Genomic DNA, 19,079 nt, shown 5'->3' with positions numbered 1-19,079 from the left:
CTGCTTCGGCTCTACAGGCTCCCGTTCGTGCGCGTTCTTTCTCTCGCGTTTCTCACTTCTGCCCCCGTCGCGTGCGTTCCTAACTCGTTTTCTTCTTCTGACCTGCATCTTCGCCTTGGGGCGAGGATGCAGGTGGATAGAGAAGAGGACGACGGAAGGCGTTCGGGTTCGGCGCCGAGGCCTGATGACGCCCAAGCGGCGCAGGATGACGAAGAGGCAGTCCAGTTCGACGTTCACGACGTGCGGCTCTTCGCGCAGCTCTTGTCGGTGATCATTCCGCACTGTGAGTCTGACATTCTCTTTGCCCTCCGTGTGCTGTTCAGTTCTCGTGCAGGTCAAGGAAGCCGCGGCGTCTTTTTTCTGCCTCGCGCGTCGGTTGCTGGGTCGTGTGTGCGCGCCGCTCGGCGGCCGCGACGGCTCTCCTGCACTGCGTCTGGGCATCTTCGCGCGATTCAGCCGCGAACGCTTGTTTACGTGGTTTCGTGTCCTGCTCGGTCCACGAAATCCGTCTATGTCTTGACGTGGGTTTTATGGTCCCCGCCGTCTGTCTTCAGGCGCAGCATCCCTCTGTCTCGTCGGCCTCACGTCCTCTGTCCGCGTGTGTTTTTCGCGCCCTCGCAGCGGCAGGCGGCGCGTCGTCGGCGTCTCTTGCGGACGCGGCGGCGACGGGGGTGGAGACTCAGAGCCGCGGCGCTTGGGGGAGTCTTCCCGCGGGTCAGGAGGGCGATTGGTCCTGCGTCTTTGCGGAGTGGAGGCGGAACGAAATTCGGCTGCGCGGCGTCTCCCGCGGTCGCGACGTATACAGCGAGTTGCGCCTCGCGTCCTCCTTCTTCCGCGCCTTCGAATACCGCGGCTCAGACGCAGCGCCTGGAGCCGATCGCGCGTCGCGGAAGCGCAGACGGCGCCGCGCCGCAGAGGGCGAGGCGGCCGACGACGCGAGAGGACTCCGCAGCGAAGACGGCAGCGCGGAGGCTGGCGAGGGCGGTCTCGCTGCAGAGACTCGCCCCGGGTACCAGGTGATGATTCGCGTCAAAGAGCTCGTGAACGCCCTCATGCTGTTCGGCGAAAACGTGAGTGGGCGCGGAGGCGGCAGCGACTTGGCTGCACTGAAGGCGCCCGCTGACGCGGCGCCGAGGGGGGGGGAAAGACAGGCGAGCCGCGAGAGAGAGAGAGACGATTTTTGCGGACGCCCTGCCTGGGTGTTTCTTCCAGACATCGCGTTTCTCTCGCCCCTTGGCGCTGTGTCGCGGAATGTGAGTGGGCCTGGTGGTTGGCGCGTTGAGTTTTTTGAGACTTCGAAACGCTGAAGGAAGATATGATATTGTCTGTGATTTAAGGGATGTCAAGGTGCTCGGGGTCTAACCGTCGGGCGAGTTCACGAGCTCTAAATTCCCGCCATCGACGCGTGATCTTCACTCTGCTTCCTCCAAGGGTTGGATTCGCTGGGGTCGTTTTAGCAGCTATGGATGCATGCCTGCCTACACGCGTTTCTCTGCGTCCCTCCAACGGCGTTCCCCTAACTGAAGCGCTGCATCGACGCCTTTTTCCTGTCTCTCTCTGCGCGGCTTTCAGGCGCATCTGCGCGTGCGGTTCGCCTTCGACGAAGGCGTCGTCTCTCTGCTTCTGCAGGAGCGCCCGCTGCCGGGGGCGGGCAAATCAGAAGACGAGGAAGAAGCGATTTCCGAGGTCGCTGTGAAGACCTTCGACGTCTCCCGGGTATTCAATGCGTCAGCGGCAGGACTCTAATCTTCTTTCCTGTGTAGAGGGTTCACGCAGGAGCCTTTAGATTCCGCAAAACAAAAGTGGAAGCAAGTCTCTGTAGCTGCGTCCCTGTGCTCGGCGCTCAAGCGTTTGGTGTGTGAGTGCCGCAGACTCAAATCAGCTTCACTCTCGCTAGGTCGCAGGGTGGATTCTGCGCGGTCATCATGCATGTATTCTTGCAGGCAGGAGAAAAGGTTTTTTTGCGAGAGTGCATAGCGAGAGATATTTCAAAACGGCTCTATTCCATGCGCATAATCATACCCGTGTACGTCTGCTTACAGGTATTCGTAGTTCAGCTTCAAAGTCTGCATCCCTCTATGTCTGCCTAGGAGTCTATATATATATACATATATGATGTATGTAGATTGACATATACACCTGAGACTGAGTATTCGTGTACGGGATTGCTTCTTGCCTTTGGGCCTTCGTTTTCCCCAGCACGAGCGTCTTCCGGATCTCAGTGCCTTCCCTTCTGCTGGGACCTCGTCATCGGCGGACTACATTCGGATTAATGTAAGTTTGCCTGTCGTGCTCCTGCCGCAGCCCTTCCTACCTGCTGTATGACCGGCGGCAGTCGGCGTGCGCCACTCTCGGCCCCTGCGTCTCAAGTTTTTCAGTGTGTTATTTTCACGCGTTTTCGCTTCTCGCTGCGTGCGGCGCTTCATGTGCGGCCTCTCCGTCGTCCCGCCTCATGTGCTGTCGATTTCTCTTTTAGGGTTTAGGGCTTTGCATTCGGGTTCTCTCCCGTCATTAAGCTCGCTCGCCTCTCTGTCGCGTCCATCTCTCCGCGTCCAGAGTTGTCTCCACAAACCGCAAATCGATTCGTTCTTCTCACCTGGGCGCGCGCGTGCCTCTCACAGTCCTTCTCCGCTGTCGGGCGTGTTTTTCTTCTGGCGTGTCGTCTGGGTGTTTGTGGTTGGGAGCGCTTGCCTCTGCGCGATGTGCGCTACGCTCCGCGCGACTCGAATGCCGCCCCTGCCCCCCTCCCCCCCGCCGCACGGAGAAACGCTCTGGCTGGCGCCTCAGAGCTCGCGGTTGGTGCGGAGTCGGGGTGCTGCACACGCGGCAGCGTCGGCTCTCCTCGGGCTGCGTGCCCTCCTGCGCGTCGAGACGAGCTACAGGCGTCTAAAGCCGCCGAGAGAGGGAGAAGTGTTTGCCTCCGTGGCGCTGTCTTTGCAGGAGCGCTGCGTACGGGCAGAGCTTGAGGGGCGATTTGTGTTGGGTTCGTTGATTTTTCGTTTTTTTTTGTTTTTCAGCCGCAGGTGTTCCGGGAGATTCTCGTGGATCTGCTTGGCTCCGACGAAGACGCGGGCGCGTCGGGAGGCAACGGCGACGTCTGTCTGTCTGTCGTCCCTCCGCCGCTCGCGGAGTTCCTGCCGCAGGAAACGGACCAAGAGCTTCGCGGCGCGCCTGTAGGCGCTTGCGGCGGAAGGCATGCAGCCTGGAGCTCGGGCGCCGCATCCGCCAGAGAGAGAAGAGCGCAGGACAGCCCTCATATTGTGATGAAGCTCGTGAGTGCGCGAACAGATTCTCAGGATCTCCGAACGTATTTATGCTGTAGAAGACAATTTCCAGCTAAATCCTGGCCTATCAAACCAGCCTGGTCATCTACGAAGGAAGCAGGGGTGCGTGGGTTTTTTTTTGCGCCGCAGACATGCCTCGGTGTCGGCTGCTCAGGGATTTCTGGGCATGTCTTCTCTGTGTTCGCTTCAGCTTTTCTGCCTTCTCGCGCCCTCGGCGCGCCGCTCTCTCACTCCTCGCACGCCGGCGAGGCTGCTGGGCCTGTGGGCGTCCTGGGGGCCTTCAGTCGCGCGCCTGCGGAGTCTCCTCCTGTCTGTGAAGTCGCTTTGCTCTGCTGCGCGCGCCCGGGGAAGCTCCGGTTCATGGCACTGCGCCTCTTTGTCTCGCAGTTTCGGTCTCTTTCGTGAGCCGCGCGAGCAGCTTCCAGGCGCCGGTCGCTGCGGCCCTCTCAGCGCGGGGCACGCTCGGCTTGTGTCCTCCTGTCTCTTTTCTGCAGACGAGTGACCAGCAGTCCGTCGCGCAGGAGGTCGCGCTGGGCTTGGATCCGATTCTCTTCCCGCGGGTCGAACTCTCGCGCCCGCACAGGTACCGCTGCAGAGGGTTTCGCGACACTTCGTTTTCAGCGAGTGGCTGTCGTCGCACTGGCGCGAAGCCGCGTGTGTAGAGCTCGCGCGCGAGAGATGCCGCGGCGTGTGGCGTGCTGTAGGGCGCAGAAGAACGAGGCGACGCCCACGGGGCCGCCGCGCGTTCGCAGCCAGCAGTTTGGTTCAGGGTGCTGCGCAGGCGCTGTGAAAGCCGCAGATCAATTTCCCCATTTTTTGCGCTGCAGACACACGTACAAGCTGCGGAGTCTGCTGTCAGTTGTGCCTGCCCTGAGTAAGCGCGGGGTAGCAGGCCGGAAAAGCGTCTGGTCGCCGCAAAGAGGCATTCTGGAGCGCATGCATGCGCGGGGGTGCATGTCGAGACAGGCGTAGGCGCGCCCAAACGCATGGGCTGTTGTAGTTCAGACACAAATGTAGCAAAGCGTCTGTCGCGAACTATGTGGACCGCCGCAGTTCCTCTCAGATGTGCGTTCTCTGGTATGTGTGGGAGTCTGTTTTTCGTGCTCTGTATAGGACGCGGTCGTAGATTCTTGCTCGCATCGCGCTGTTGTCATTTTTCCTTCATCGCGGGGGTCGTGCGCTAGCGTGTCTGCGTACAGAGCTTGCGACGGGGTTGCGATTGGAGTGGCTTCAGGGCGGGCTGCTGCTTCTCCAGCTTCTTATCAAGTAGGTGGAAGTGGGAGAATTCTCTCTCTCTTTATCTGTGTGTTCGCCCGTGCGGTCGCGCGAGGCGCGTGCCCTTTGAGGTTCACAGGTGTCTGCTGCAGAGAAAGAGAGGAAAGCACCTCCCGGTTGGAAGGGAACCGGCGGGCGAGACGCGCCAGCGTAGGGTGTGCAGTGTTGGGTTTTTTGAGTTAATTGTTCGTTTAGAGTTGGTGGTTTTCTACTGTGAACGACATTTGACGGGAGACAGTGGCTGTGGAGCATATACACTTGCCTTTCAAGGGTGAGAAGCGGTATTCCCTCGTTCACAGTCCGTCTGTTCACTTCGCGCAGGCCCGACCTTCGAACGCGGCTGTTTCTGCACTTCTATCTCTTCCCGACAGTTTCGGCTGAAGGCCAATAAGCTGGAAATGGAGGCGCTCTTTGCGTCGCGGGATAAAAGTTGCCTCTCCTTCGGGCGCGCCTGCATGTCGCGAGCAGGCTGCCTCCTTGTCACATCTTGCGGCCGCGGCGTCAGAGTCTGGCAGCCGTGGCGGAGAGCTTGCCACACTGTGAGATGTGTTTTCTTTTCAACGACCGACCGAAGTGAAACTTCTTTCACGGCTAACACAGCGCGTTTCCACCCTGAAAGTTCGCCGAGCTTGCGTGTAGTTTTTGTTGCTTCTCGAAGCCTCTGAGGCGTTTATCTCACCGGCATGAAAGACAGACTTCACAGTAGCTCAGATGGACAGCGTAGCGAAAGCACCTCGACTTGCAGTCAAAGTCTGTAGCTCACGCCTCCACAGAGCCGTGAACTCCGCGCTTCAGAAGCATGCAGCAGGCCGAGAGAGAAGACACACAGGCACGGAAAGGAATCATACGCTATCTGCAGGTTGTTCATCTTCAGCGGAGAGGCACACCTGGAGTATGACGTTTTTCGCCGCCGTAACATCGATACGACGTCCCCTACACAAGACAGAGACAGCGCTGCTGCAACAGAAGGGAAGAGACTTCGAGTCATCGCTTCAGTAGTTTTTCAGCTAAAGCGTGCGCGACTTGGTATTTCGCTAGCGCCCGCGTGAGATGCCAGTTCTGAGGCGAACCCTTTACTGGAGAGTTAAAATGTTCAGGTTTCGGGAGGGGGGCTGTAAGGGAATTAGATGGTCGAACACCTGCCAAAAACCACCTGTTGTCTAGCGGCACTATCAGCGGGCTGCATTTTCACACAGCCACTCTTGGAAGAAGACATGCGAATTAGACAGCGAACGCTAAGATGTGAATTGCGAAGGAGATCGTCACACGTGCGCGCCGCCGACCCCCGCGTCCTCGCAGAGTATCTGCTGTCATCGCGCAAATGAGGTCTTCTTTTCAAGCGAGAAATCGCCAGCAATACAAAGCAGATGCAGCTGCTCTGGAGAGTCCCATATCGGCTGGTTTGTCTCTTCAGGTTTTACACTCCAAACTTGGAGATCGTGTGGGAGGCTTGCCAGCACTGATGGAAGTATCACGAAGAGGCCGCGCGCCTACTAGGCATCGAGTCTGCCTTCGTTCCTTCCTCGCAGCTGAAAAGCGTAATCCAGTCCAACGTGAAGGGCCTGGGACATCCCGTACGGCGGTCAGTCCGTAGTGGCGCCGGAGATACGGTCTCGATGCACACTGAACCGCGGGTCTGATATGCACAGGGAAAGGTAACTGGAGACCGACAGAACCAGCCAGGTACTCGCATGCAAAGGTCATAGGCCCCAGATAAAGGCAGGGTGTGGAATTACGGCGGTATGGGACGCGCGCAGCTCTGTTTGTGAGCCGCAGTCGAATCCACCGAAGCATTGGCCTTGCTACGAGCCCTTCGGGATGCCATCTCCCTGCCAAACACTCGTATGCGTAGAGCAACGAGGTGGATGCAGATGACTAACCTGGCCTGCCGTGTCGCAGGTGTACCTTTTCCATTTCTCGTCAGCGCAACTTGTCGTTGCTTTGCGCTTCCAAATGAACTTCCCTGATTGGTCGATACAGACCAGCCTTGACAGAAACATGCAGCTGAGCTCCCCTGATTTTGCTTCAGCTACTTCCCAGGATTCAAACGACGTGCACGTACGCGTCTGGGTGCAGTGGAGATCCAGGGGGTGGCCTCACGGCGAATCGGGAGCGTCTGGTGTCAGCCCCGAAATCTCTCATCAGCTTTCTGGAGCAGCAACCTCTAGTCCAGAAGACAGGGCATCTCTCATTCCATCTTCACCTACTGGATGAGTGACTGTTTTGGAACTTGATTGCCTCAGTCTGCCCAGAGTGATAGCATTCGTCCACGAGGGCAATTGCAACCTGCCTGTCTATACGAAGTGCTGAATAACTACCATGTATTAAAGATTTAGGGTGAAAGCACGAGCAGCACTGGCTACCTCAGACCTATTTGTGAGAGTAGTTCGTGTGTTGTTGTGGCATGAGGTGTCTCTGTTCACGAAGGGTCACAGAGTCTTTTTTGATGGGACTTGCTCCAGAGAGGTTCCGAATGCAGACACGGACTCTCAAGCAGTCGACGTCTACGGTCCTGTCTCGGCTTCAAATGGTGCGCGCTACGTGCAGAATCGAAAACAGGAAAGCGCGGGGCTTGAGTCGGTTAGACACCGCTGTCGTCTGCAAAGGTAGAATCGAGGGATCGTTGAGAGCCGCTGCGAGACAGTACGGTCGCGTAGTGCGGCATTCCTGCTTAAAGGAACGCCTCTGTCGGCTTGGGGCTGGAGCACTTATACGTTCCGAGGAGATGTGGAATCTCAAGAATTTACCCGGATTGCTTTTGTAGGTGGGATGGTCTCAGTAAATACCCTATCAAAGCGCCATGGTATAAGGGGAGAGGGGTCAGAGGCTGAGGCCTGGCACCAGGAATGTTTTCATTAGAGGAGAGATGTGAGAGGTCGCCAGAAATGGAACCGAAGATTCCCCTCTTGACAGCCTGACGGCAAAAAATAACCCCAAATTTCACATCTACATGAAGAGTGGAAAAAGAGGGACGCAGAAAAGCTGGACGACATGGGTATCGATCCCATTACCTCTCGCATGCTAAGCGAGCGCTCTACCATTTGAGCTAGACGCCCTGTGATGCATTACGCAGCATCCGCCTTTCTCCACTACGGCGAGTGGACATCTTCTTCTCTGGATGTCACTTTCGCTTCTTGCCCATCTTTCAGGCGCCGAAGTCCTAGTAGAGCTCTATCCTGCGTCAGCGACTAATGCAGCAGCCGTAAATATGGTTCCCAGTCAGTCTTCGCTGTAGAGCGCCACTCTCGCCTCCCACTGTCCGCGTATGAACACTGGAATGCAGGCCCATTATCCGTTTTTATCTTTTGCTCCCCTGTCTGTCTTCGGTTTTTGCCGCAGCCAAGTCTGCTGTCAGCTACCCGAACACTCTCCCGCGACGCTCATCCGACAGCCTGCCTCGGAAGACCTGTTCCGAAGCAGGTCGAAAGGGGCACTACCGGCCAGTCTGCTGCTAGCGAAACATCCAAACATGCAAATTGACGACGGAGAAGGAGAAGGTCCGTAGAATCGCGTACAGTAAACGTACATGCAGCGAGAAAAAAAAAACTGGACGACATGGGTATCGATCCCATTACCTCTCGCATGCTAAGCGAGCGCTCTACCATTTGAGCTAGACGCCCTGAGGTAACCACAATGGCGCCAGACCCGTAACCGCATGTAGCCGTAATGATTCGCGAGGCTCTTGTATTCCGCGGAGCCAGGAAGTTTCTACCCCGATCTTCTGATGCAAGCATTCTCATATCTCTTCTGTATGTTCTGAATCTCTATGATGTGACTGCCGTGGTCGCTGGCGCTCGCTTGCATGCCCCGTTGTAATTCCGTCCACGATGCGCTGTCCGCGACCCTGCTAGTGAGTCACCGTGAACAGTGCGCAGTCTCGGAGGTGCAACGAATCTGCCACTAGCGACGTCTGCCACAGCGCAGGTCCCGTAGATTGTGAGGCACCCCATGAGTGAGGATGGACGCGTTATAGTGTTTCGCGCCCCTATTCAGGTCTATTCCCACTCCCGGAGGCGGGACGGTTGTCGACGGGGATTGTGCTTCCATTGCAGAATGCGACTCAGTTGCAAAACTCGTAGTATATACTCCCCAGAAAAAGCTGATAAATAATCCTGTCTCAGAGATGATACTCCAAGTACGATGCTACTGATTAGACTAGCATCTGACTAGTAGTTTTCTCTCGCTGTTAAGATGAGTGAGAACAAGAAAAATGACGGATTACATCTGTATAGCCATTCGCACACCCTTTAGTTGATCCGGATGCTTCAGACGTTCGCCGTAGAATGCCACACTCGGAGGAGAGGATGTAGCGGGACTGTGTCCCGTCCCGTAACGGGGCGTCTGCTGGAGATTTCGTTTATATACACCTAGTACGCTTTTACTACTCCTTCTATGTAGTATAAAGGACCAAATCGTCCCCGAGCGACTTGGCAGGCACTACCGAGTTGTTTCCCAATAGCTTGCGCATTCTGCTGTTTCCTCACGCAAGCCTGGTCGTACTGCCGCATGAGAGGCCTTTCGAAACCAGCTTTCAGTGCTGCGGTATTACCGATAGGAGAGCGTCCGACTTTCATCGAACACGGCTGGAAAAAGTTTAAGGGAGTTGCAGTTGCTCGTGACTGACTAGGGCGAGGCGAGAAGTGTGCGACCCTCCGACGCACAATGGCCGTCCGGGCTGCGGAACAACAGCGCGACGTGCTACGGGCGAACTTCAGGAGAGTTCATCTGTTCGTTTTTCTGTTCAGCAAACAAGGGGGATCTACAGAGAAACTTGGCTGTACAGTTGCTGCACGCCGTATGTTTTTCAGAGACTCGCTGTTCGAAACGTGTAAGACGGATATTCATTGGCACATTCGCAGCGACAAACTGAGTTGCCACACCTTCAATTCCTTGATGACGTGAAACCCGATGGAGACTCCCAACAGGCGCAGCATTTTTTTGTCGGCAAGCGCAAGGAAACGACGGACACCGCGCCCACTGGAGACCCCGCCTCCACAGAAAAGACACAAACAACGACACCCACGCGTCGAGTGCGCAGACACGCGACGGCGGCCCCCCGTTGAGGGTCGCCAACTGGGAATTGAGGAGAGAAGGTACAGACAACAAGAACCTAAAGCGGAAGGCCTTCGGTGCTTTCCACTGTACCGACTAAAACGCGTTCTCTCGCCGCTTCAAATCGATCAGGAGTCGCCATACGCTCGCGGGGCGCCGACAAAGTGAACAAGAACAGCATTATCAAAGCATGCAACTTACGACCTCCGTTGTGCCTTTCCGAGGAAACGCGGTCGTGCAAATTATCAAACGCATCCGTTTCTTACGGGGCTGAAGACTTTTCGAGGTATTCAAGGGTACCGGCGCGTGCGGCGTTCTACAGAGAAGCGACAAAAACCTCTGGAGTAGGCAGACGCCCACGCTCTCCAGCGAAATACACTTCACAGAGAATGGGGACAGCCCTTCGCCGTCCCCAGCACTCCGCGCCGCGCAAGACGCTGCGCAAGATCCACCAACCTCAACAAGATTTCTCCGCGGAGGGAGGGACATCGAGAGTGCCAGGAGACTCGTCCGCCTTTTGACTGCCGAAAGCTTGCCTTGCAGCCGCATGAATGCACACGAGCGAGGAATCGAGAGCGGCAACTCCAGCGTGAGCTCCGCAGAAACGTTCAGAAAGCCACAAGAAAAGTGGTCCGGGGCAGCACACAAGGCTGCTGTCGCGCTTCCCACAGCGCACACACGTATGGTTTTCTCACTGGCCTCTCGGCTTTCGTCGCCCATTCAGAGTCGCCTTCCGGCCTCTGCTGACAGCTTCAGGGCTCTCCACACGCTTGCCTCGCGCGCTGCGGCCTCTCTTCACGCCTCCTCGGTGAGTCGGAGGAGGTCAGTGACTTTATGCACTTCGCCCGAGCTGAGAAGCTCCTCAACCGCCACGCGACAGGCGACGAGACTCTCTGCGAACACAAAGATCGTGGATCCTCGCTGGCCGTGGCGAACGAGCTCGTCGCCTGGTTCAGCGCCTTGCAGCGCTCGCTTGGTGGATACGGCGAGGTCGCGACCGGCCTTCACGATGTTCGTCTGCAGCGCGGCGATACTCCCGCGCGTCGCCCGTGTGCCGGCGTCAGCCTGCCCTTCTCCTGCCTCCTTGCCTTCTCGCTCCGCTCCCTCCTGCGGCTCTGAGGGCTTTCCGCTGCCGCCGGCGCCCGCCTCGCTCTCCGCGGGAGACGCCCCATCGAGCAGCGGCCGCAGCTCGTCGTCCGCCGCAAATCCGGCGCCGCCCTCGCCAGCCTCCTCGCCGCCCTGGAAGACGGACGCGGAGCGCGAGATCGAGTCCGACGCGCCGGAGCCCTGGCTAAGCGCAGCGGCTGCGAGAGCGGCCGGGTCTACCGAGGTTGCCGGTGGCGGCGAGAGGCCAGTGGCCCCCGTCGGCGACTTCTCCGCGTCTTCTTCGTGGAACCAGCCTTTCCGTTTGTCGATTTCTCGATCTAGTCGAATGACCACGCACGCGTAGAGGAAGTTCAGCACGTAGAGCGTGCAGGGCGACGCCGCGAGCGTGTCGCTCCGCGAGGGCCCGGCGCCGAGTCCCGAGGCGTCCCCCGCGCCGCCCATGCTGCCGCACCGCGCGAATTCGTCAGGCTCCCAGTCGCTGCCTCGCTCCTGGTCAGGTCCCGTCCAGCCTGCGGCCTGCACACGCGGAAGCCGCGCGGCGGAGGAGGCCGTGGAGCGAAAAGAAAAATTCAGACTCCTGAGCAACCGCCGGCTGCCGCGCTTCGTCGCATTAACGGAGGCGCACAGCCGCGCAAAGTTCTTCAGACACCGCGGCGACGCGGTCAGAGCCGCGTCAGAAGTCCCCGCCACCAGATGATTATCCGAGTAAAGGTTGAAAAAAATGCCCAGCACGTGCTGAATAAAAGCGACAGGCACACGCGACAAGCATCCATAACCACAAAGACAGAACAGATGCGTTCCATTGTGGGGACACTGTAAAACAGTCTTGGACGCGTGCCTGGCACACATCCATACGAAACGAGACGGAAACAAGATTCAGTCGACGCAGTCTCGCTCGCGCAAGAAGGCATGCACGCGGCATGCCTAGACGTGGATGCCGACCTTATCGCGTCACGTAGACATGGAACGCCCGCAAGCGTCGCTGAGAGGCGCCGCTTTACAGCGCCCCTAAACGCACGCCGGCGAAGGCAGTACGCAGCCAGGGTCGCAGTGAAGCGCCCGCCACAGGACAACAGCTGCAACGCGCAGTCCGCAACTCGACACAAGGCACGACGGCGCGAACGCTTGCACATACGCACACGGATTTCACGCAGACTTACTGTAACGTTGATGAGGCTGGCAGCTAGCGGAAAGCGGTCGCGCTTGCTTTTTTCAACTAAGATAACCATCTGCTCATGAAAATGCCTAGCGAAGAAGAGCAGTTGCTGAAGCGCCAGCAAGCCTCCGCCGCGAAAGTCCGTACGCGGATTTTGGCTCTGCAACACAAACAGTGAGAGAGCGGCCCTCATGGCGCGCACACTCGCTCCGCAAGTCCTCAGAAATACATACATACATACATGTACACAGTCATGCAACCTACACCTGAATAGACAAATATATATATATATATATATATATATATATATATATATATATATATATATATATATATATATATATATATATATATATATATGGGCGTTTGCTGTGGAGGACTACGCTCCCGCTTGCCAACGGCCCCACACGCGAGACGCATACGTGTCTGCATGCAGAATGGCGCGTTTGGCCCACTCTCCGGCAGTCGCAGATGCTCGTGATGAATTGCGTGTGAGGCAGGAACGCCCCTCCACAGGAGCAGGAAGGCGGCGAGTGAACTCACCTGGAAGCCCAGCGCCTTCCAGTCGCGCTCGGAGTCCGCTGCAGGCGCGTCGGGCGAGCCTACCACCTCTTCGTAGAACTGCCGAAGAAGCTGGCACAAAACCAGCGTGAAAAAGCAAGAAGGCAAGAACTGGGCATCATCAGAAGTGGATAGAAAAGCACATATCAGCGACTGGAAACAGCCAGCATCCCGTGAACTCGCAGCGTGGACAGCCGGTCTAGTTTTCGGCTAAGCGCCCTCATACAAGAACTTAGTCACCATACAAGTACAGGAAAAACAGAGGGAGATACGTACGCGCGGAGAGAGACGCCCTCAGGCGTATGGAAGCTGAGAACTCGCGAGACTGAGCCACATGGGGGTCTTTGCAGTGGATTCGCAGCGTGTGGCTTGAGTCTCTCACATGCAAACGCCATTCCGCCACTTCGGAGAATCCGTAGGTGCACATGCGTTCAGACCTTTACTTACGAATACATACCTACCTGTCTTTATACAGATGTACATGTATATATATATATATATGGAGAGAGAGAGAGAGGGCGTGTCTCTCGTGTGCAGGCGGCACGTCGTATGCAAGGGGCCTTCAACTGTCGCAGGCTTACTGCCTCGTGTTTGGGGTCTTCGGTGTCGAAGGGGATGCAGGCTGCTGCGCTGAGCGAGTGCATCGCCAGCTCCTCTTCATGCGTCAGTTCGCACGCGTCAAAGTCTCCGCAGCACCAGCCACACCGCAGGACAGCGAGGCAGTGCAGGCAGGACGTGAAGAGCCCGTGTCCCGCCTCGCCGCGTCCGCCCTTCGCCTGCGCCTCCTCGCGGTCTTCTTCCTCGCTGTCTGGCGCGACCGCCATTTTTAGGAGAGGAAAAGACTAGGTGAGGCGCGAAGGAGGGGAGAGCGGAAACTAAGGAGACGAAGGAGAGCGGCGGGAGCAGCCCGACGCATGCAGCCAAAGAGAGACGGGGGAGGGGAGCGGCAGGGGGGCAAGAGGGCCTAGACGGAGAGGCGCAGAAGCGCAGAAAGCGAGCGACGCAGAGAAATCGAGAGTTGAGCGAGAGGCTCCGCGCGCGAGGTCAGCGCGGTCCTGGGGCCTAACGCTGGCTCTAGGGCTCAAGGTTTTCTGCTTGCGATCCGGTTCCACGCGCGTCCACAGTTCATCCTGAGCGTGTTCTAGCCGTTGGAGGCAATTAGGTGTCTGGTATCTCGAGAGCCTTCCCGAAGAAATCCAGACAGCGGGCGCGACCGGCAGTGGCGCTGGCACTCTGTAGGCGGCCTCACAAACACGCGCCGCCAGCCGAGCCGCAGTCGAAAACCCGCCGTCTCCCCGCGGCTTTCTGGGTTAGGGAAGACGTCTTGACAGCTCACTCTCCGCGATTCATTCTCCTCTCCGCGGTGCCTGCGTCGGCTTCTCCTGCTCGGCGAGTGCAACGCCTCTTCCGCGCGGGAGACAGACAGGCCGGCTGACAAAGCTGTGCAGCCCAGAGGATCCGCCGGAGCGCGAAACCGAGGTCAAGACGAAGAATCGAACGCGCGGCGGACGCCTGAGCGGCCTCGGAACTCTGAGAGCCTGAGACCTACGTCCACCTCCGCGTGCGCTCCGCGGCCTGTCTCCCCTTTCCCGTGTGCCTGGAGGAGGCGACAGCGAAGAAGAGACTGCGACCGGCGAGCACCTGCGAAGCGACGAGCGTCTGCGCAGACTGGGGCAAAGAGAAGAAAACACCGCGGAGCTGCGCTCGATCGAGGGCCGCTGCGTTTCGGAAATCCACGGCTGCTCGGTACACACACACAGCCTTCGATGCTCAGCCGCACTCGAGTGTTGACCTGCGAAGCAGCGAAAACCCTCGCCCTGGGGCGCAGCGAGGCGAGGGAGCTACGCAAGAAAAATGCTTTGGAGGCAGCTCCAAGAAACGCGACTACATGATGCGCGCAGTTGCACTGTTGAAAATCTGAAAGCTGCGAAGCTCCGCCTCGGGACTACGCGGATCGCGTGTGGCGCGCGCGCGCGCGCCCCTGCTGCCTCTCCGCGCCTCGCGACTGCGTAGTGGCGGCTTTTCTCACGACCACACCGCGTAGGAGGGCGCATTTCTCGGCTTTCCCGCCCCAGAATTTGACGTGTGCATCTCGCCTCGTTTGCGCGGGGGCTCGAATTCCGTGTTCCTTCGAAAAATATGCGAAAAATCTCTTCCTCTCGCCAAGTCACACGCCGCCCATGAGGCGCACGCGGCTTCGCGCTTCCAAGAAACGCAACGTCGCTGGCTCCGCGCGGCGACTCGCCGTCTCCTCTCTGGGACCTCGCTTCTTTGTCGGGTTCTGCTGCATCTGCTGCTTTTTCGCTTCCTTGACTCCAATTCTACTCCGCCGTGTGCCTCGTCTGTGCTCGGAATCGAGGAGCCTCCGCGAAGGCGGGAATCCTTCGCAAGGTCCCGCTGCAACGGCGCGTAGATCTCGCAGCGCGTCAAACTCGTCGGCATGCGCGCCTCTCGGGGGAGGGATGGTCGCTTAAAACAAGCGCAGTTTCTACCTGCGTTGAATTACCACAGCGATGCATCAAGTCGAGCCGTGCTCCTCCGCTGCTTGTATGCCAGGCGCGGTCGCGCATCTCCTCGACAGCGTTCCTGGCGAGCGCGTCGTCGCGATTCTGCCTTCTTCGCGTTGGGCTTCGTGCGCTCAAGAGCCGCGCTTCGTCGAAGTTTTTCCGGCAGCGGCTCCAGGGAGACTCCAGTCGTCCACAGAGGCGCCTCGCCGCAGCGCGAAAACCTTTTCCGCCCCTCTCGCGGGCACCCGTCAGCCCCGCGAACGGCCTCCGCGTCTTTGCGAGGATCTGACGGAGCCGCAGGTGCTAGCTTGGGATGCAGACGCCGAAAGACGAGAATGTGCTAAACGCAGGCGCGCGCCGCAACGTAGTCAGATGCCGCGAGGTGGCGTCAGCAGCCTGTCGCCCTTCAGATGGTTTCGCGCGCCGCTCCAGGGCGTTTTCCTCGCAGAGTCAGGATGCAGTTGAGAGAGAGCGAGGGAGCTCGTCCGGCTGTGACTCATGCGCGGCATCTCTCCTCCGCCTTCGTCTAGCGCCGCAACGTCCACCTTTCGAGTTGGTATGTTTCGCACAACCGGCATCCTGCCTCGCCGAAGCAACTCCACGTTCTCACGCGACGTCTTTACTTCGCTCTATCGCCGCTTGAGTCTCTGCGCCCGCCTTTTCTCGTCTTCTGGTCGCTGGCACGTGGTATTCGATGTAGTCGCTCCGTTACTGTGTGAGCCATGCTCTGATCTCCACTCCGTCCACATATGTCTCTACATATGCATATATATGTATATGTTCACTCTACCTATTCGTAGGGTAGGCTGACGGACGCGAGTGCCGACAAGAGCCTGCGCCTGCCTGCTTTGAGATTGTTTTTTCCGCTGTCTATTCTGTTCTGAAAGTCGTCTCGCGTCTGCCCTCGGAGCACCCTTCTGCAGAAGGCGAACTTGAGAGACGCGAAGGCGGCCACGCGTGCGCCAAGCCCCTGAAGGAAAAAAAGAAACCTCGGAAAAGTGTAAAAACTCATTCAGTGCGCAGGGAACAGGCGCCCTGTTTCTCCCTGCCGCCGATGAGTTCCCGAGGCAGAAGCTGATCACGCCGACCCGAGCGTATGCCGACCGCAGCGACGGCCTTCTGTCTCTTCTCGCCGCGATTCTTGCGGCGACTGCGTTGCTCCACCTCGGCCTTCTCGCGTCACTGCGTCTCGTTGGTGCGTTTTTCCAGTCTCGCTCTGCCTGCCTCTCTTCTTATCTGTCATCGCCCTGGCGGCTCGCACTTTTCTTCCGCTGCGTTGAGTGCAGCTCTCCCGCTCGCTGTCTCTGTCTGGTCCCTGCTCCCCACACACGGTCGCTATGCCTCCCTCTGGAGTTTCGCTAAAGGCGCGTTTTCCTTTCTGAGTCTGCACAGGCGCGTTGGTTCTCCGTCTAGCTCGTCCTGTCCAGGGGTCGGCAGCGATTCGCAGACACGTGTGTCCTGTCTTCGTCTTCGTTTCTCCTCATCATCCTGCATCGCGTTCGTCGGATCTCTCTACTCTCTCCGCCTCTCTCCCTTCTGGCTGGCGTTCCGGTGCTCCGGGCGGAGCGGCTGTCGCTGTGCTGACCCCTCGAGCGCGTCTCTTCCCTTTTCCAGTCGCGAACGAGTCGGCAGCACAACGACGGGCACGCGCCGCGCGTCTGTCGCTTCGTGGGAACTGTCTGTGTGAGCGCGGACGCGGCCGCGATGGCGGGTTCGCGCTCGCCGTCGCTGCCTTCGCTGGAGGCTCCGGGCGTCTCGCGGGCGACTTCGCCCAGCGGGGAGGCGTCGAGCTTCTTGCCAGTCCCTGGCGCGCAAGAGAAGTCGCCCTCGCAGCGCCCTTCGCCGCGGCACCGTCCTCACCTGCCGGTCGCTCCCGCAGCGCCCGCGGTTCTGGTCTACAACCCCGAGCGCGGCATCTTGGAGCGACGCGCCCACAGCGCGTGGGAGGCGAAGCACGCTTCGCTGCCTGTGCCGGCGCGCCGGCGAATCAGCGACTCGAGGCTGCACAGCGCCCGCGGCGTCTCCGCCTCAATGGTGCCGCCGGATGCCGACATCGTCTCGCGCGTCGTCTCCGCCGCCCCAAGCGCCGCGAACTCGCCCAGGCGGAGGCACACCGACGAAACGGCGACGCCAGGTCACGCTGCAGCGCGCGCGCAGGAGCCAAAGTACCGCGTCACAGTGGTAGGCGCTTCCCCAGACCGGCGCATGCGGTGCCCCGCGGAGCCACGCGCAAAGTCCCACGGGCGCCTCGGCTACGTGTATATGACTCAGCTATGCCGCTGTCCAGGAGTGCAGGAATGAATATAGCGGTGTATGCGGCAACGTAAGTCTACACATGCAGATCCACGTAGGTGTCATTGCATATAAAAATGTAGAGGGTTCAGGGTTCAGAGAGCCGTGGGTGTCTGCGGGGCATCAGGCGCATCTTTGTGTCTCTCTTCTCCTTTCCAGGCAGGACGGCCGACGTCGTCTCTGCCGGCGAACGGCTACGGCTCGCCCCCGCACGGACCACCCCACGTCGCACCAGACGCGACGCTGTCCTCGTCACCGCCCTCTCCTCCAGATGTTTCTGCGTACAACGGCTACCAGCCTCGCGCGAGGCTCCCGCAGCTCGCCTGCGACCCTGGGCACAGTCCCCACGTGCCGCAGCCGTTCGACGACTCGCCGCCCTTCCCCGCGGCCTTCCTCCCGCCCACGCCGACCGGCGCGCCCCATGCGTGGCGACCCCCGGACGCAGGAGGGACTCGCGTGAGTCCGCCGCCGTTCCCGATCTCTCCGCAGAAACTCGCGCGCGCCGAGCAGGAGCGCGCGGAGCGCCTCCGCGGCGCAGCTCCAGGGCCCGCTGAGGACGGCAGGACGCTCGCCTGTCCCTTCTGTCGTCGGCAAATCCCCTTCGAAGTCCTTCACAAGTTCGTCCGTGGCCATGCGCAGCTCTACTTCCAAGGTACGCCGACCTCGGAACCTACGCAGAGGCGAGACAGCCCAGACCGGGTGGCACGAGTTGCTCGGCTCGGTTTCTGACTACTTCGGACCTTCGCTTGCATGCCTCTGGCTCTCGCAGGGCCGCTCTGCTGGCAGATGCGTCAACAGCTGTGGGCGTGGTGACGGCGCTGCCACGCTAGCGCATCCAAACACACTGCGTATTGTTCACGCGCGTCAGCGTCCTTTCGGATGCCGTCCCTGGAGTGCCCAGGCGCGAGTGGTTCGTTGCATGCGAATTTGTTCATGAGTCCGTCTGACTGGATCTTCAGAACATGCGTGCGGAGCCCCGCCTCCAGCCGCGTACGACTTGCGGAGCGACAGCCTCCCCGGTCGGTTGCCACCGCCAGCGGGAAGCGGCATTTCGCGCGGCGCGACCTGGCACAGCGGCCCAGAGCCCTACGGGTCGGCGACCGAGCTGCTGGACGCGTTCCGAAGGCGACAGGGCAAGGTATGGGGTCCCGTACCGCCTTCCTTCTTCACCTCGCCGTACAACACGCAGTACTGGTTTTTCGTGTGAGCGCGGAGAGGACTTGCGGAGAGCCGAACGCGGCGATTCCGCGCATACGGATGTCCAGCGGAGGACCGCGACAGGGAGGGTTGCGGCAGTCAGTCAACGGCGCGCTCCGAAGTCCGAAGAAGCTCCACGTGAGTCGAGCACGGCAGAGAAAGACAGGCACGGCGAAGGTGGCAGTGCCTGGCGGGCGTGGACGAAGACAGCGGCAACGAGGAGAAGGGCAGAAGGGCGGAGAAGACGGGCACTCGGTCGAATGGGTGCCTCAGTGCGCTCGCCGCGGTCGCCGCATCGGGAAAAAGGCACGACCGTGGTAGAACACGAGGCGAAGGAACAGAGAGGTGGAAATTGCGGGAGACTGCTGCAAGCAAAGGCGCCATGATCAGGATATTGCTCTTCACGTTTGTTGCTCTCGTCGCGTGTCCACTTCGAGACTTTGTCTAGGCGGGTCTCAGAAGACGCATAGGCTCTCTCTGGGCTCCGAGGTATAAAGGTTGGTACGATCATGACTCGCAACATGTGTGCAGGGAAATGTATTCGATCACACGCGAAAGTGTGTGGGTAGGCGCAGAAGATATCTATAGGCGTATCTTTTTTTCCTGCCAGAAACCTCCTTCAAAAACTCCGGGTCCGTGGTGTCATGG

The 19,079-nt window shown here is 59.1% G+C and overlaps 3 protein-coding genes and 2 non-coding genes across 5 annotated transcripts; 2 read left to right on the top strand and 3 right to left on the bottom strand.

Moving 5' to 3' along the window:
* Positions 1-126: 126 nt before the first annotated feature.
* Positions 127-4,950, top strand: BESB_030590 (uncharacterized protein; the record flags this gene model as incomplete). Its single annotated transcript, XM_029361727.1, has 9 exons — positions 127-283; positions 622-1,070; positions 1,573-1,716; positions 2,200-2,274; positions 3,018-3,272; positions 3,779-3,867; positions 4,112-4,158; positions 4,484-4,550; positions 4,881-4,950. 9 exons carry the CDS (start codon positions 127-129, stop codon positions 4,948-4,950), a joined length of 1,353 nt encoding a protein of 450 aa, XP_029215194.1.
* A 2,592-nt stretch (positions 4,951-7,542) lies between these two features.
* BESB_031500 lies at positions 7,543-7,615 on the bottom strand. Its single transcript has one exon. It is a non-coding gene; the product is annotated as a tRNA-Ala (tRNA).
* Positions 7,616-8,106: 491 nt separating this feature from the next.
* BESB_031490 lies at positions 8,107-8,179 on the bottom strand. Its single transcript has one exon. It is a non-coding gene; the product is annotated as a tRNA-Ala (tRNA).
* A 2,227-nt stretch (positions 8,180-10,406) lies between these two features.
* On the bottom strand, positions 10,407-13,259 carry BESB_030580 (ELMO/CED-12 family protein; the record flags this gene model as incomplete). The annotated part of the gene is made up of 4 exons (XM_029361726.1): positions 10,407-11,453; positions 11,879-12,034; positions 12,418-12,507; positions 13,017-13,259. 4 exons carry the CDS (start codon positions 13,257-13,259, stop codon positions 10,407-10,409), a joined length of 1,536 nt encoding a protein of 511 aa, XP_029215193.1.
* Positions 13,260-16,646: 3,387 nt separating this feature from the next.
* Positions 16,647-18,441, top strand: BESB_030570 (RNB family domain-containing protein; the record flags this gene model as incomplete). Its single annotated transcript, XM_029361725.1, has 3 exons — positions 16,647-17,123; positions 17,394-17,886; positions 18,194-18,441. 3 exons carry the CDS (start codon positions 16,647-16,649, stop codon positions 18,439-18,441), a joined length of 1,218 nt encoding a protein of 405 aa, XP_029215192.1.
* Between the last annotated feature and the right edge of the window lie 638 nt (positions 18,442-19,079).

The sequence above is a fragment of the Besnoitia besnoiti genome, chromosome XIII (genome assembly GCF_002563875.1).
Source record: "Besnoitia besnoiti strain Bb-Ger1 chromosome XIII, whole genome shotgun sequence".
NCBI classification, from domain to species: domain Eukaryota; phylum Apicomplexa; class Conoidasida; order Eucoccidiorida; family Sarcocystidae; genus Besnoitia; species Besnoitia besnoiti.
This window is presented reverse-complemented; position numbering and strand designations above follow the sequence as displayed.